This window comes from Eulemur rufifrons, chromosome 1 (assembly GCF_041146395.1).
Source record: "Eulemur rufifrons isolate Redbay chromosome 1, OSU_ERuf_1, whole genome shotgun sequence".
Taxonomy (NCBI): Eukaryota; Metazoa; Chordata; class Mammalia; order Primates; family Lemuridae; genus Eulemur; species Eulemur rufifrons.
This window is the reverse complement of record NC_090983.1, coordinates 21,867,568-21,881,526: the sequence shown is the minus strand read 5'-3', so window position 1 is coordinate 21,881,526 and position 13,959 is coordinate 21,867,568. Positions and strand designations below refer to the sequence as shown.

Here is a 13,959-nt window from a genome sequence, read left to right as displayed (position 1 = left end):
AGTTTTAAGATGGAATTCTATAATAGATATTTTAGAACAATAAGTATGTTAATTAAGATGTTCTCTATGCCACACTTTTGCCTCTAGGTATCTTTACCCCAAGAGGCACAATATTATTTTTTTTAAAAAAATCAAGTACTTACCAAATCATTTTAAAATAATAAATATCGTGTCTGCATATTTATCTCAAAGTCTTCAAAAAGGCTCTGGATAACATTATCAAATTTCTTAGCTATGAAAGTGTCAGAACTGAGCAGTATTTGGCTAACAAAATGTACCTATATTTTAAATTACATATTTATTTATTAAAAAAACAGGTTACAAAATAAAGACAAATCATTAGAGTAGAGACATTGAGGTATATGGCATATATTAGGCGTAGGATGTTTTAAAAATATATAACTGTAAAAATGACAATATTAAATACACCACAAAATGTTAAAGAGAAGGACTAGTATAATTTTTTTAAAAACCAGTGAGTCGATCACACTCAACTTCTGAGAAAAACATAAAAAGATTCCATTAAGCAAAGAGTTTATTAAAGCATGTGATCATACATTTCAATATAGAATTGTAATTTAATGAGGCATTTGGGGAAATAAGGCCACTGATAAAATGCTGAGAATTACTTAGAGATGAATTTTTTAAAAATATGGTATTAAATTATTGTTAAAGTAATATAGGAGCAAAGTAACCAAACCTGAAACTACATATTAGTTTTCACTAATTAGGAAAAGTCACACTTCTGTCTAATCTATCCACTTGCCGGATTGCTATTCCCTTTCAAATGCTACCCTACCGGTGCTTCAAACTCTGTATCTAGAATTAAACTAAACTAAATATTTAATTTAAGTATTTCCCATCTTCAATGATAGAACCTACCACCATCTATACAGTAATTAAGGGATCATCATCCTTAAATCCCTTCTTTCCTTAACTTGACTAAGTCCTGTCCACGTTAAGCTGCTAAATATTACACAAATCCTTCCTTTTTTTTTTATCCCCACCACTACTAGCTCTCTTGACTTCTCACTCAATCATTGCAACAGCCTGTTAAAGATTCCCCTGCCTATACAGTGGTCCCCATCCACAATATTTCCCCCACATTGCAGCCAATATGAGCTATGCCAATTGAAAGACTGAGGTCATTTGCTTTGTCAAAACCCTTGGCTCCCTTGAAAATGAAAGCCAAGTTTCCTCTCACACAAGATATTCCATTATCTTGCCCTGATTAACTCTCCAAAGTCATCTCTGGCCTTAAATTTCTACACTCCAACTTTACATTCTAGAAATAACAATCTGCTTGTATTTCCCAGAATACTGCATGTTATTTCTCACCTCTCATTGGAGGTGCATCATTTACTGAAAACGCCTTCCACTTCTCCTCTAAATCTTATTCATTTAGTAAGTCTCAGCTCAAGCAACCTTTTCCTTTAGGAAACTTCCCAAATTAGCACCACCTCTCATCCCCCCTAATAATCAAGACACTGAGCTTACTACAGTATAAGGTAGTAAGAGTGTGAGCTCCTGGAGGACAAGGATGATGGACTATTTATTCACCTTACAGTGCCCAGCACATAGAAGGTAGCCCACAAATACTTGTTGAATTTGTTGAATTAATCAACTAGAATTATACAGGAAAATCTCAAATGCCTGTAACTAATAACTATATTTTAAGCTTCAAATTTAAAACACCTGAACTATTACCCCCAAAATGCACAATTAACAATTAGGTCTACAATTTGATTAGGTATCATCAAATGAGAATTTACGGTACTACCAGAAGCTTCAAATTAGGTTAAATTATAGATGGGTACTCTCAAAGAAAGAATTGATTCTCTACAGGGGCATTTTACTCTAGTAAGAGGACGTTTTCTTTTTCTGTTCTTAACAACTGACATCTTTAGAGCACAAATAATAAGTAGTGATTTTCTTTACATATAATGAAAAACACAAAACTACTCAAGAACATTAAAACCCAGTAAAAATATATTCTGACATACAGACAAACTTTACTTCTTTCTTACCCCAAATCTTCACAGATTCTTTAAGTAACAGAAGATTTTTTTCTTCAATTTTTATCCTACATTATCAGAAAACCCTATCCGTGTCCCATGAACATATGTAGTAAACAGGAATGAGCAAAAGACCCAGATTCCAAACACAACTGGATTTAAAAACAAACCCTTTTTCTTACAAGTCATGGGTCCAAGAAAAAGTAACTTGATTCCTCTGAGTAATAACAGCAGTGATTATTTATTAAGTCTTAGCATGTACCAGAAGTTGCCTTATTTAAACCTCACAACAGCCCACTGAGATAGGCATTGCTTATCCCTATTCCACAGATAAAGAAGCTGGAACTCAGCGATGTGAAGTCACATGCCTAGGGTCACACAGCAAGTTGGTGGCAAAGGAGGAATTCTAACTTAGGCCAGTATAACTCCAAAGCCCTTATTTTTAACCACTTACAATAGACTGCTTCTGAGCCTCAATTTTATATATTATAAAGTGGAGTGATTACTTACCTACCTCACAGAATTATTGTGGAAACTAAGTGAAATATATGAAAAGCATCTGGCATAGTGCTGAGTATCCTGGGTACACTCAATAAATCATGCCCCTTTACCTTCTCTCACTCCAGTTGTGATTACATTTATAATAAGAGAATGGTTCCTAAATACTGCTTATCTATATCAAAGCAGAGATATATGGAGTCTCAATTAATTCACAAAAGGAAAATCTACCAGATCAATCAATATATTTGATATAAACAGATATAAAGGAAAAAATAAAAACAACATATTCCACCTCATTTTAGGACTGTGACTGCTATTTCCATGTTGGAATATCGTAAGATCAAAATATATGAACCTTCAAACATTCAAAATATATCAATTTATCAAAAATTAGAAGATAATAACATGGGACCTAGAGATATAAATTAATCACAGCTTACAGGAAGACTCCCAATAGAACATAATTAATGACGTTACATTTTAAAAATATACTTCCAGTGAGAAAGATTTGGACAAAGATAGAGGCAATAAGGATAATCTTTCTACTGTAAATTATTTTACTTTATTATTTTTTGTTCGTTTGTTTGTTTGTTTGAGACAGGGTCTCACTCTGTCATCTGGGCTAGAGTGCAGTGTTGTGATCATAGCTCACAGCAACCTCAAACTCCTGGGCTCAAGCCATTCTCCTGCCTCAGCCTCCCGAGTAGCTGGGACTACAGGAACTTGCCACCATGCCCAGCTAATTTTTCTATTTTTAGTAGAGACAGGGTCTAGCTCTTGCTCGAGCTGGTCTCCAATTCCTGGCCTCAAGTAATTCTCCCACCTCAGCTTCCCAAAGTGCTAGGATTATAGGTGTGAGCCCGTCCGCCCGGCAAATTGTTTTATTTTTCAAAGACCTTAATTCTCAATACTAAACAGCTTAAAAAGATGTGGGTAGGATAGATTTGGGGATGGAACAAGGTGCAAAAAATAACAGCACTGTTGCTGTTAATTGCCTGCAAATATATACCTCAGTTTCTTTTCCTTTTTTAAAAAATGTTGATACATAGTCATAACATATACTTCTGATAGCCATAAAGAAATTAAATCAGAATTTAAATTTTTTTTCTAATGAGAACTAAATGTAAATTACATTGTACATATACACAAACCTAAGTACTATGATTCAAAACAGAGCAAGATTTTACATCAAGCCCATCTTGTGTTATAGTGGGTGTGTTCTATGGAAATCCAACCAAGGGTGACTGCCAAACTAAGCTATGGAAGACAACTCAGAAAGCTGGTGAATCCCATATTATAGGCTATATTTCAAAAAGTGCATTGGAACACCCACTTGACAAGATTTCCTGATGTCACTCCACCCTCATAATAATACTCTTCTATTTCTGTAATACTGTTTTTGTCAGCAAAACATGGGTCAATATTGGACATGGCAGACATTCTGAGACGATGACATTGTAGAGACACCAGTTATCTAACTAACCCACAAGGTAAAATCACAATTTTATGTCCCAATCCTAATAACTTTGTCTCTCTGCTAAGCAACTCAAGAGGTCAATTGATTCCTTTAACCCTCAATTTTCATGTATGAAAAACAGAAATCACAATATACTTCTGCTTCACTAGGTTCTAAAAATGGAAACTAGCTAAGAAAAAAATGAATGTGCAGCACTCTGAAAAGAATAAACTAGATTCCCTGACCTGATTATTAGTCAGAACCTTGTAAAACTAGACTCACTACTTCTTCCAATTCCATACATGCTACCTGGCTATCAAAACTGACTGATAAATAGTATTGAATACACAGTTGATCCACTTACGGGTTTTAAAGTAATAGAAACAAACTTTGTGTCACCATGTACTGTCATACCATTTAAGTAACTACTTGCAAAGTAAATGTACTTATTGGCATTATAAAAATAGATGAAAAGAAAAATAAGATTAATTACAAATTTTTGAACCTCAGAAAATTTCCAAAATAGTCAGCTGCAGGTGTAGAACAGTTTAAAACTGATACTGAAGGAACTATGTAAGAATTGGGAAATAAACTAACCCAGAAACAGAAGGAATCATAAAGATTCATCTGATGGGCCGAAATACAATATGAATTATTTTTATATTGTTCTGTCTGAGTTGTCTCTCTCAGATTCTTAACTTCCAGATTCTATTTTTAAAATCACTTAACACGGTGTATTTCCAGTAGCCATCAAGTCATGTACTGTCATCCCTGACACAGAAGATTGTCAGCAGACTCAATATGTACACTAATGATCTCAGGCAACAATGCCCATCTTCTTATCAAAGAGATCCTTATTCCAGAAGAAAAAGTTTAAAGTTCTCTAAGAAAATTCATTCTAAAACATAGGAAGTAGTCATTATAAAATGTTGGGATCACTAATACCTCTTACTTCTTTTTAAGATTATCTCACATGTTGAATTTTAAAACCAAAATCTGTCAGGCATTATAACATTTTTAGTTCTCTCCCAAGCCGCCAGTACTCTATTCTAGCACTGTCAAATAATGATAGCTGCCGTCATTATTTTTTATACAATAGCTGGCATCAAGTTGTACAGATACCCTTCATCTTAGAATAGTCACCAAATAACCTAAACAAATGACTAGGACCTTACAGTAGTACTGACCACTTTCCTAAAGCCAAAATAAGTGGGCTATCACACCTTATTGACACTGTTTATGGTCAGAACGTCAGCTATTTTAAAAAAATCAAAGGTTTTACTTCTTTTATTTTTTTCTAAACTGTTTAAAAAAAACTTTTTTCCCCTTACACATATATTCCCATCCTCTCCTTCCTGCTGCTAGAAACTATCTTATTCTATCATGAAGGTTTTCACATTTACTTTTAGCTTTAACACTTTCAATCAAAATTTCAATTCTGTTTTTGGAAGCAGCAGCCCTCCAGGAAGTATATTTGAAAATATAAAAAAATGCAAAAAATAAATAAGTTATTTTAATTTAACAAAGTCAACAATGCATGTAAAGGGATTTAGGAAAACCAGTGATCTCAGACACAGTGATTTGAACAGGCCACACACACATAAAAATTATTCCAAGTTACAGAAAAACATCTGAGGGACCTAGACCTATTCTAGGTCTCTTGTTCTAATTAATAGACAAGAGTCCCTCCCTATCACTATTTGCTTTGGCAATCTAAAATGCTGATATTCTCCTAGATCTAACAGAGAGGAAAAATGGGTATCTTCTCCATCTAACACCTAAGTGGGTAACCTAGATACCGTAAATAGAGGCTACATAAAGGATGCAACAGACAGCTCTGAAGTGAGAGCCAAAATATTTAACCTGCAACTCTTTGGAAAAGAACCTGAAAACATGTGCAGCTTAGCCAAAAACTGTACTAACATGGAATTTCTATAGGCTAGTAAATGAAAAAAAAAAAAATCTCTTTACCAAACATAAGTTTACTATTGTTGGGTGAGAAAAGCTCAAATGTCAATAGCACAGTTCTTATTTGTTCAAACTGATCATGCCTATACTCTGCACGGTCTATTTAAAAATATGAGTGAACTGCTTTTTTGAAGCAAGTACTTACAAAATCAGAATCAAATTCACAAATAAAGGAGCCAATTAACCAATAAACAAGCATTTGCCTGCGAATATTCTGGTGGTGGCTAAAGGATGACAGTCAAGTCTCCGACTCATACTCTCTACCCCATATATTCAGTGTTTCTAAAGCTAACAGCTAAATATTTAATTAACAGAAACTGTGTATAATCTATCTTTAATTTCTTTGAGAAATTATGTGAAAGTTATCTGAGAAATAAAAACATATTCTACCAAAGAACGAGTAACATTAAATATTGAAATATAAAAATTCTATTGCCCACACTGCAGTAATAGTATAATTTTTATCAAATCACCAATAAAAATTAAATTAATGCAAAATATCCATTATAAAAGATTAGCACTATAATCTCGTATTCAACTAAATTGTATTAATAATTTTTCCTTTACACATGATAAAGGGATTTCAAGAAATGCTTCTAGAATGAAATTTTCTTAGGAAGTTCTCCCCATTAATAAAAAGAAATTATTTAAATAAATAAGTTCTAATAGTTCAGTCATAATTTCAAGTCAACAGCTAAAATCACAAAGTTAATGACTTGCAAAATATATTCAATGGCATTCTATATATTTTTGTTTATAATTCAGTAGTCTTTACTAATTACAAAGCTTGTAGATTTATAATAACCTTAAGTTTTGACAGATGTTAAGAGAGAAGTGGAAAAAAAAGTTCTCTCTGAATAATAAGAATTAACTTACAAATCTGCTCATAATTAAGATGATTCAGTTTCTTTAGTTATTAAATCTTTGGGGGGAAAAAGGAAAGAAAATGTCTTTCCTTCACATATCACCCAGACAGAATACTTGTAAATTAAATTGTAGTTACATATAAATCAGGTGTCCTTTCCACCATACCAGAATATACTACACATCAAAAGTATAAGGGAAATAAGATTTCAAATTATTTTTGAGTAGGAGTACTAAAGCACTTGGACTTGATAACTAAACTGATAAAACATTACAATTAAGAGAAAACCAGACATATTCTTAATAAATAAAACTATTTTGTCTTCTGTCACTGACAGCACGTAAGCTGCTTTTTTATTACACAAAAACAATGTATACTATATCAATGAATGATCATTTATCAAAAATAGTAGCAAAAACTGTCTATTCCTGCAAGTTCAAAACATCCTTCCAAATTTTCTCAGTTCTCTGGACATTCTAAAACAAAGTACTTTTAACTTTGTTAGAGAAATGGATGTAAATGAGTTCCGTAAATTATCAATTACACTTCACTTCTGATGCTTTGGTGGAGAAACTTTCAGGTTTAAAAATAAACAAAACAAAACAAATAACACTGCAATTCTACCACTCATGGTTTAACTTTGTACCAAGGCAATATAAAATTATTTCAATTTTTTACCATGAAGAGTCCTTCTAAAGTGACATTTCCATATTTTTTATCCAACAACAACAAAAAATCCAGTCACAAACCCGGCAAGTCAAAACAGTAACCAGCAAATTCTAACCTTTCTTACCTGACACAGGTAAGCACCAGTTCCCAAATGCCACCTTGGGATAGTTCAGACTAGTAAGCAGGCTCATGTTTTATGATACTAGAATGAACAGGAATAAATCTGTGTTGTTCTTTCTTTAGCAAAATCTATAACAGTAGCTATACCACAATGTGAGAGGACCCCACAGACCTAACAAATTCAAGTCTGTCGCTAGAGAAATAGAAAAAAAAAAAATCATAAAATGAAGACTTACTGCTTGTCATGTGACTTGGTGAGGCATTCTGTCCATTGGGTGTGCTTGAAGTGAGGTCAATTGCCATATTGGAGTGCTCCCTTTCAGGTGAAAGCTCATTGTCACCTGTTTTCACAAAATAAAATCTTTTGGTCTCTATTCATTGTCATATAAAATCTAGTTACTAACTTTGCTTCGTACACACAGTGGTATAAATGCATAGCCTTGAAATTGTAGGATAATAAAGTTTTCCCTTAAAGGAAACTATAAAGAAACATCATTTAGAAATGTATAGTAAAGGAATGAAATGATGAAAAGCCACATTAGCCCACAATAAAAAAAATTAACAAAACTTTATTATCCTAATATGTGTAAAATAAGGGGAAATGAAGTAACTAATTTTTAAAGTATCTTTTAGTTGAAAAAATAAGTTTTCTTTTAACATCTAATTTAATTATCAAGCATACAAGATTTATAATGAGCATTTTCCAAAATGCTTGCTATCAGGAGTTAGCTATAAGAGACATGTTTGAAAAGAGAGTTGGCTAAAAAAAGTCTACTTAAGGAAGCTAATTCTCTTTCACATTATGTCTGAAAAAATAAGTTACAGAGTAGTAAATATTTAATAAACACCATATTAGTAGACATATATGTAACCTGACCTATTCTAAACTTACAGTAAAGTAAATGAATAAAAATCAGATAGGAAAGTGTTGATCTGCTAAGCTATTATTGATTTAAATATTGTCCTTCACTTAGTAATAAGTATATTTCTATACTTCCTTCTTATTTCACTTCTGTGCTGATATTTTCTCAAACTCATCTAAAGGTGAAATTGTAAATGATAAAGAGTACAGAATTCTTAATAAACTCTTATAATTCAGGAATTAAAACACAGGTAATACAAAGGTAACTTTATTACCAATAACAAATTAATGAAAATGAATACTTACATGTTATATAGCCATCAATAGCCTCTGTTTCCATAGTCAAAGTGCAGTGCTGCAAAACAAAAGATTATGCCCTTAACACAATGATTCCTTTCAGTATCTGCCATTAAATTCTTAACTTATTTGAAGCTCCAAGCCGTTAGTCCATGTTGCTGCTGCAACCTGTGCCTAAGAAACATACTACAGTGTACTGTATGTGCTCATTTGCAAGTCACTGAACTCTTTCTGCAAATGATCTGATTCCTGCTGGAGATAGGATACGAAAGATGAGTGTGCTGTGAGATGGGCTATAGCAAGAAAGTAATGACTTTCTTAATCAAAATTTACTTAAAAAAAGGGGGGGGTACAAATCAAATGTGCCAGCTTTAACTGGGATTTAAGTATTTTACCATTCACTACTTCCCACAATCACACTGCAGTTTGAGGACTTCCCCAGTATACAGATAGCTCTATTCACAATTGTTGCAAGTTGGTTCATCATGTTCTAATAGGGAGGGGGAGGACAAACAAACATAAGAAAACAAAACAAAACAAAAAACTTAGTGCCTGTGTCTTGAAGATTTCTGCAGCAGTTGGCCAACTCCCCGACTTGTATTGACATTTTAGCCTACCCCAAGCTCTGTGTAAGCACCTGTTCAATGTAACCTTAATTTCCTGCCAGACCATGGTTGCATACAAATGCCAAGCCTATTTAATATATTCTGATTTTGAAAATTTCATAAAGTTTGGCTGTGCAGGAGGGAATAACTTTTTTTTTTAAGTTTGGGGAATTAATTTCATGCACCAATGACACAAAACAGAACTTAATTCTCAGAAACAAAAGTAAATTGTATGAGATGACACCCCCTAGCTTTGATTCACATAATGAAAAGATCGATAATCTAACTGTATTCTTTTTGAAAGAAAAAGTTTAAGAATTGACAAGTCCTGAGGACATTTTTACTTTTTTTTTCTTCTCTGGCCTTGGTCCTTTTTGCCTTTAGTTTCAAAACTCTCACTGCACCAGCAGCTAAATTATTCACAATGAGCCATTTCTGTATTGATCGCCAAGTATATTTAGCCCTGGCTCCTGGAATTTCTCCATTACTTACTGGAAAACAGGCAGCTTCACTTCTTGTCTCCAAAACCACTTCCCTTCTCCCTCCCCTCCCTTTCTTCACCACCACCCTCCCTACCCCCCCCCCCAAAAAAAACTTTTCTTTCTCTCTTTTCTTTATGGAATAATCAGATCAAATTCCCAACTCAGTCACTACACAGCACTTAAATTTCAACCTGCTGTACTGTTATCAAATTCTTTCAAATTATGATTACATAAGGCTTTAAAGAAAGGGTTCCGTAAAGTTTAAAAGGGGAGCAGTTTCTTCGGATATTTTACAAATGAGTTTATCTCTTTAAAAATGTACACATTTAACACACACATATTAGAAAGAAACGTCAGGGAGAAGCGAAAGAAGTCTGCCCCATCAATGAAATGGTTATTAACCCTCAGGGAAGGAAAGAAAGAAAGAAAAAGGAGAAAGAGAAACGAAATGTACATACAAAAGAAATTGTCCTTTGATTAAAAAAGATTCATCACCATTTCCAGCTCTGTCGGGAGATCTCAGCTTCTTCTAACCCCTCAAAGAGGAGGTGACAATGTCGGGCTGAAGATAAACGGAGGGAGAAAGAAAGAAGTTTTTTTGTGTTCCCCCTTCTCTCTTTCCCTCCCTTGCCCCTCCAAGCCAAGCCCCCTGCAGAGTTCAAGGCGAGGAGGAAGGAAAAGCACTTTACAGGTGGGTCATTCCAAACCCAAATCCAGCAAACAGATCGGCTGATAAACAAAACCAAGAAATGAGAGAGAAGGAACACCCCCCTTCTCCTCCTCCTCCTCCTCCTTCTCCTTCCACCCCTCCCCCTCGTCCCTTTGGGATGGTCTAGTAGGAAAAGTCACTCAGGAATGGCACCACGTACTTTCAGGAAAGAGGAAAAAAAAAGAGAGAGAGAGAGAGAGAGAGGTCAGTCAGTGCTACAGCAATGCGATTAACAAGAGAAAAAACTTGATCCACCGGTTCCTTAAGAATCGACCAAAAGCTAAGACAAGAAAACTGAAAGAAAAGGGGAGGGGGGCGGGTAAGAGGGGAGGGACAGTCAGGCAGAACCCAGCAAGGAACCTAGGCCAACTTCACAGGACTGTTTTTTGGCCCTTGGCAAAAAAGAAAAAAAAAATTAAATCTTAATTCCATCTCTTTCGCCCATACTAGAACCTGTCAAAGTGATTTAGCTGCTGCCTTTTTATATGTGTCATACCAGTTTTTTTTTTTTTCTTTTTAATTCCAACAGGATCTGGATATTGCCTTCTATCTGGACAGCTGGAATTTATTCCACGCTACCCAGTCTTTCTTCTTGGAATTCAAGTTAAAACAAAGCAAAACAAGTCGAAATGCATGACAGCTATAGAGATGAGAACTGATTAATCGATTAACATCCCAGAAACAGAATACACGGAGGGGACGATAAATTAAGGCAGAGGACATCATCTTCAACCGGATTCCCTGAGCGTCCTTTACAGAAATCATTACCCTAATCATAACCACAATCCATCTCTCTCAGAGAAAAATACCTATATTATCATCACTGGTTAACAGCAACAAGTCATTTGATCACATCACAGTGCAAAACGAGATGCTATATAATTACACTTAACTTTGAAAACACTCCCCCCTTTGCAAATCATACACATATTTATATATAATCTATGAATCAGAAGACAAATAAAACAAGAGCTGTTCTTCACCACGCAAAAGCCAAGCGGAGATTTACCTCAGCAGTGCATGCAGTAAAATAATCCCATCACCCTTTTGTTTGTGTTTACTGTTAATGTGTCCTCTCTCTTTCTTTCTTTCCTGTGCCTAACGTGTGTTTGTGCACTGCAGTTGGTGGTGGAAACTAAGGCAGTGGATCTGTAGCTAAGGGTAATCCTGTTTTTACTTCCTCCATCTTCAGCGAGGAGCAGGGTTAGCCCGGGACAGCTGGTCAAACCCCGAGAAACCGATCCGGCGGAGCCCGAGCACATCTCCCCCGCCGGCCGGGCTCGCGCAGACGCCCGCGGGCGGAGGGCGGGCTGGCGGCAGCTGCGGGCTGTGGGGCCCCGGGCGCGGGCGGGCGGATGTGCGTGCGCGCCCGCGGGCGGGCGGGTGTGCGGGGCCTGAGCGCCTGTGTGCGTGTGCGTGTGTGTGTGTGTGTGTGTGTGTGAGAGTATGTGTTTGCGTGTGTATGCGCGCGCGCGCGCGCGCGGGTTGGAGGGCTCGTGTGCGCGTGTCTGCGCGCTCAGCCGCTCGGCGCGCTCGGCAATCGATTACAGGACAAGTGCCGGCCCGGCGGCGCCGAGACGCGCGCACTCCCTCGCGCCCACCCGCGCGCCCGGCCTGTCGGCCCCGGACGGCGGACCCCGCCCCCAAAGGGGGCCAGGTAACCCGCTTCCGAGCATGCCACTGAGACCCTCCTGCTCCCCTCCTTTCCCCGTGTCATAACAAATCTCACGTTTTCTGCTGGCTGGGAAGGGAGGATTGGAACGGTGAGGGGAGATTCATTTCGGCCGCGTGAAGTTTTCTTTCAAACTGGGATTTGTGATGAGGCTGGCGAAGGGAGCTGGACGGCGATCCGGCCGCCCTGCGCGGAGCTCCGGGATAGGCGTCCTGGCCTGAGTCTGGGTGTGCTCGTGGACCCACCCACCCACTCAGGCTTCGCAATAAACTATGCCGTACAATTTCCGAAAACAACACGCATGACCAGGACGCCAAGCCGGCTAGAGGGGTCCTGGGGAATAGACTGAGAAAGAAATTCAGGTCTGAGATGAAGCTCAACTATTACTATTTTGAAAGTGCTTTACAGGGCAAGTTTAAAATCAGTGTTTACTTGCTTTTTCTCCCCCGGGTATGTGCCGCATCCCTCAAAGTCAAAGGAATGGATGAGGATCCAAAAAGTTGTTACCCTTGAAGTGCTGCCTATCAATACCATCGATCACAGCTTCTTGATTGGAGTTAGAACATATATGAATCGTCACGAGAAAAACAAATGTATATTCTTTCTACAAATAGTAGCATTTAGTATCTTTCTTGACCACATTTGCAAAAAAGAGGGAATAGAGACTTCTATAATTAAAGGGAAAAGGAAAATGAAAGGAGCTGAAAATAGTGAACTGTGTAGTCTGGGTGGCTTAAGTTTGAAAACACATGAAATTATCAGGACTGCCAAACAGCATTTCTGAGAAACCATATCACAGATTGTGAAGAAAATCAATGCTGAAAGAGTAGGAGCAGGCACCGTACTCCTCCTACTCTTTTCAAGAATCCCAGAAATAGTTGCTGAGATTTTTTTCTGCTGAGGAAAGAGAAATGATATATTGAAAATTAAATCATCAGCTGTATTTTAAGCACCACTCTATGTCAGGAAAATTTTGGATAATGTCTTTAGATTTTGGTGTGGGTAAGGAATTTATTCACATTAATACACACTAAATAATGAAACCCATATAGCTTATATAGTACTAGATTTTGAAATGAATTATTTTTTAAAAGTTTGTTCCATACATTGTGTTATTAAACAATTATAACAATAGGCTCTTTTTTTAATTGTTGAAATTGATAGTTGGTGTCAGACAGCAAACAAGATTAACCAATTTTCATTGGAGAGAAACCATTTGGGCTCAGGCTTGCAACAACTTTCTGATCATTTTAAGAAATTGCAATCCCATGAGTTATATATTGGAAAAGCATTTTTTTAACTTATCAGCCAATTATCTAAATAAAATTAGTTTTCCTCAAGTCTTATTTGGGAAAGAATGAACAGAGAACCCATAAATCATTCTAATCATTCCACTGGACAGCAAAGATTTTAACCTTAAATTACCTCAGGAAATCGGGGTGCTGTTCATAATATCTAAATGTCCAATAGATAAAGGGTAGCATAAATTCTCTAAATTGTCATAAATTTTTCCTAGCAACTAAGCCTAAGTGTTTAAATATATGTAAAGTTATGGGGGACTTTAGAAAAGATGAGTTAAAACATTCAAAATTAAGATGAAATCTCTTCATAGTTCAAACAATCCAGTTCTTTAGAAGAGAATCCATTGTGAATTCTTAAAGATACATCCTCAAGTTCCCCAAAGCTACCACAGTTGATATAGTCCTTGCCCCTGGCTGATTAGAGCTTAATTTAGCTC

General features: G+C 36.4%; 1 protein-coding gene across 7 annotated transcripts in view; it reads right to left on the bottom strand.

The window, feature by feature from the left end:
- Nucleotides 1-12,615, bottom strand: part of IKZF2 (IKAROS family zinc finger 2) — a 148,714-nt gene extending 136,099 nt beyond the window's left edge. For 2 of the 7 annotated variants that reach the window (XM_069467510.1, XM_069467529.1), the window contains exons 1-4: nt 11,559-11,758; nt 10,299-10,402; nt 8,763-8,811; nt 7,831-7,935 (exon numbers count right to left, since the gene is read on the bottom strand). In XM_069467510.1, coding sequence (XP_069323611.1) covers nt 7,831-7,935; nt 8,763-8,796 — 139 coding nt within the window. In that variant the 5' untranslated portion in view covers nt 8,797-8,811; nt 10,299-10,402; nt 11,559-11,758. Of the gene's footprint in view, nt 1-7,830; nt 7,936-8,762; nt 8,812-10,298; nt 10,592-11,558; nt 11,759-12,278 lie in introns of those variants that run through there. The other 5 variants (XM_069467521.1, XM_069467551.1, XM_069467534.1 and 2 more) reach the window with 5 other exon arrangements.
- Between the last annotated feature and the right edge of the window lie 1,344 nt (nt 12,616-13,959).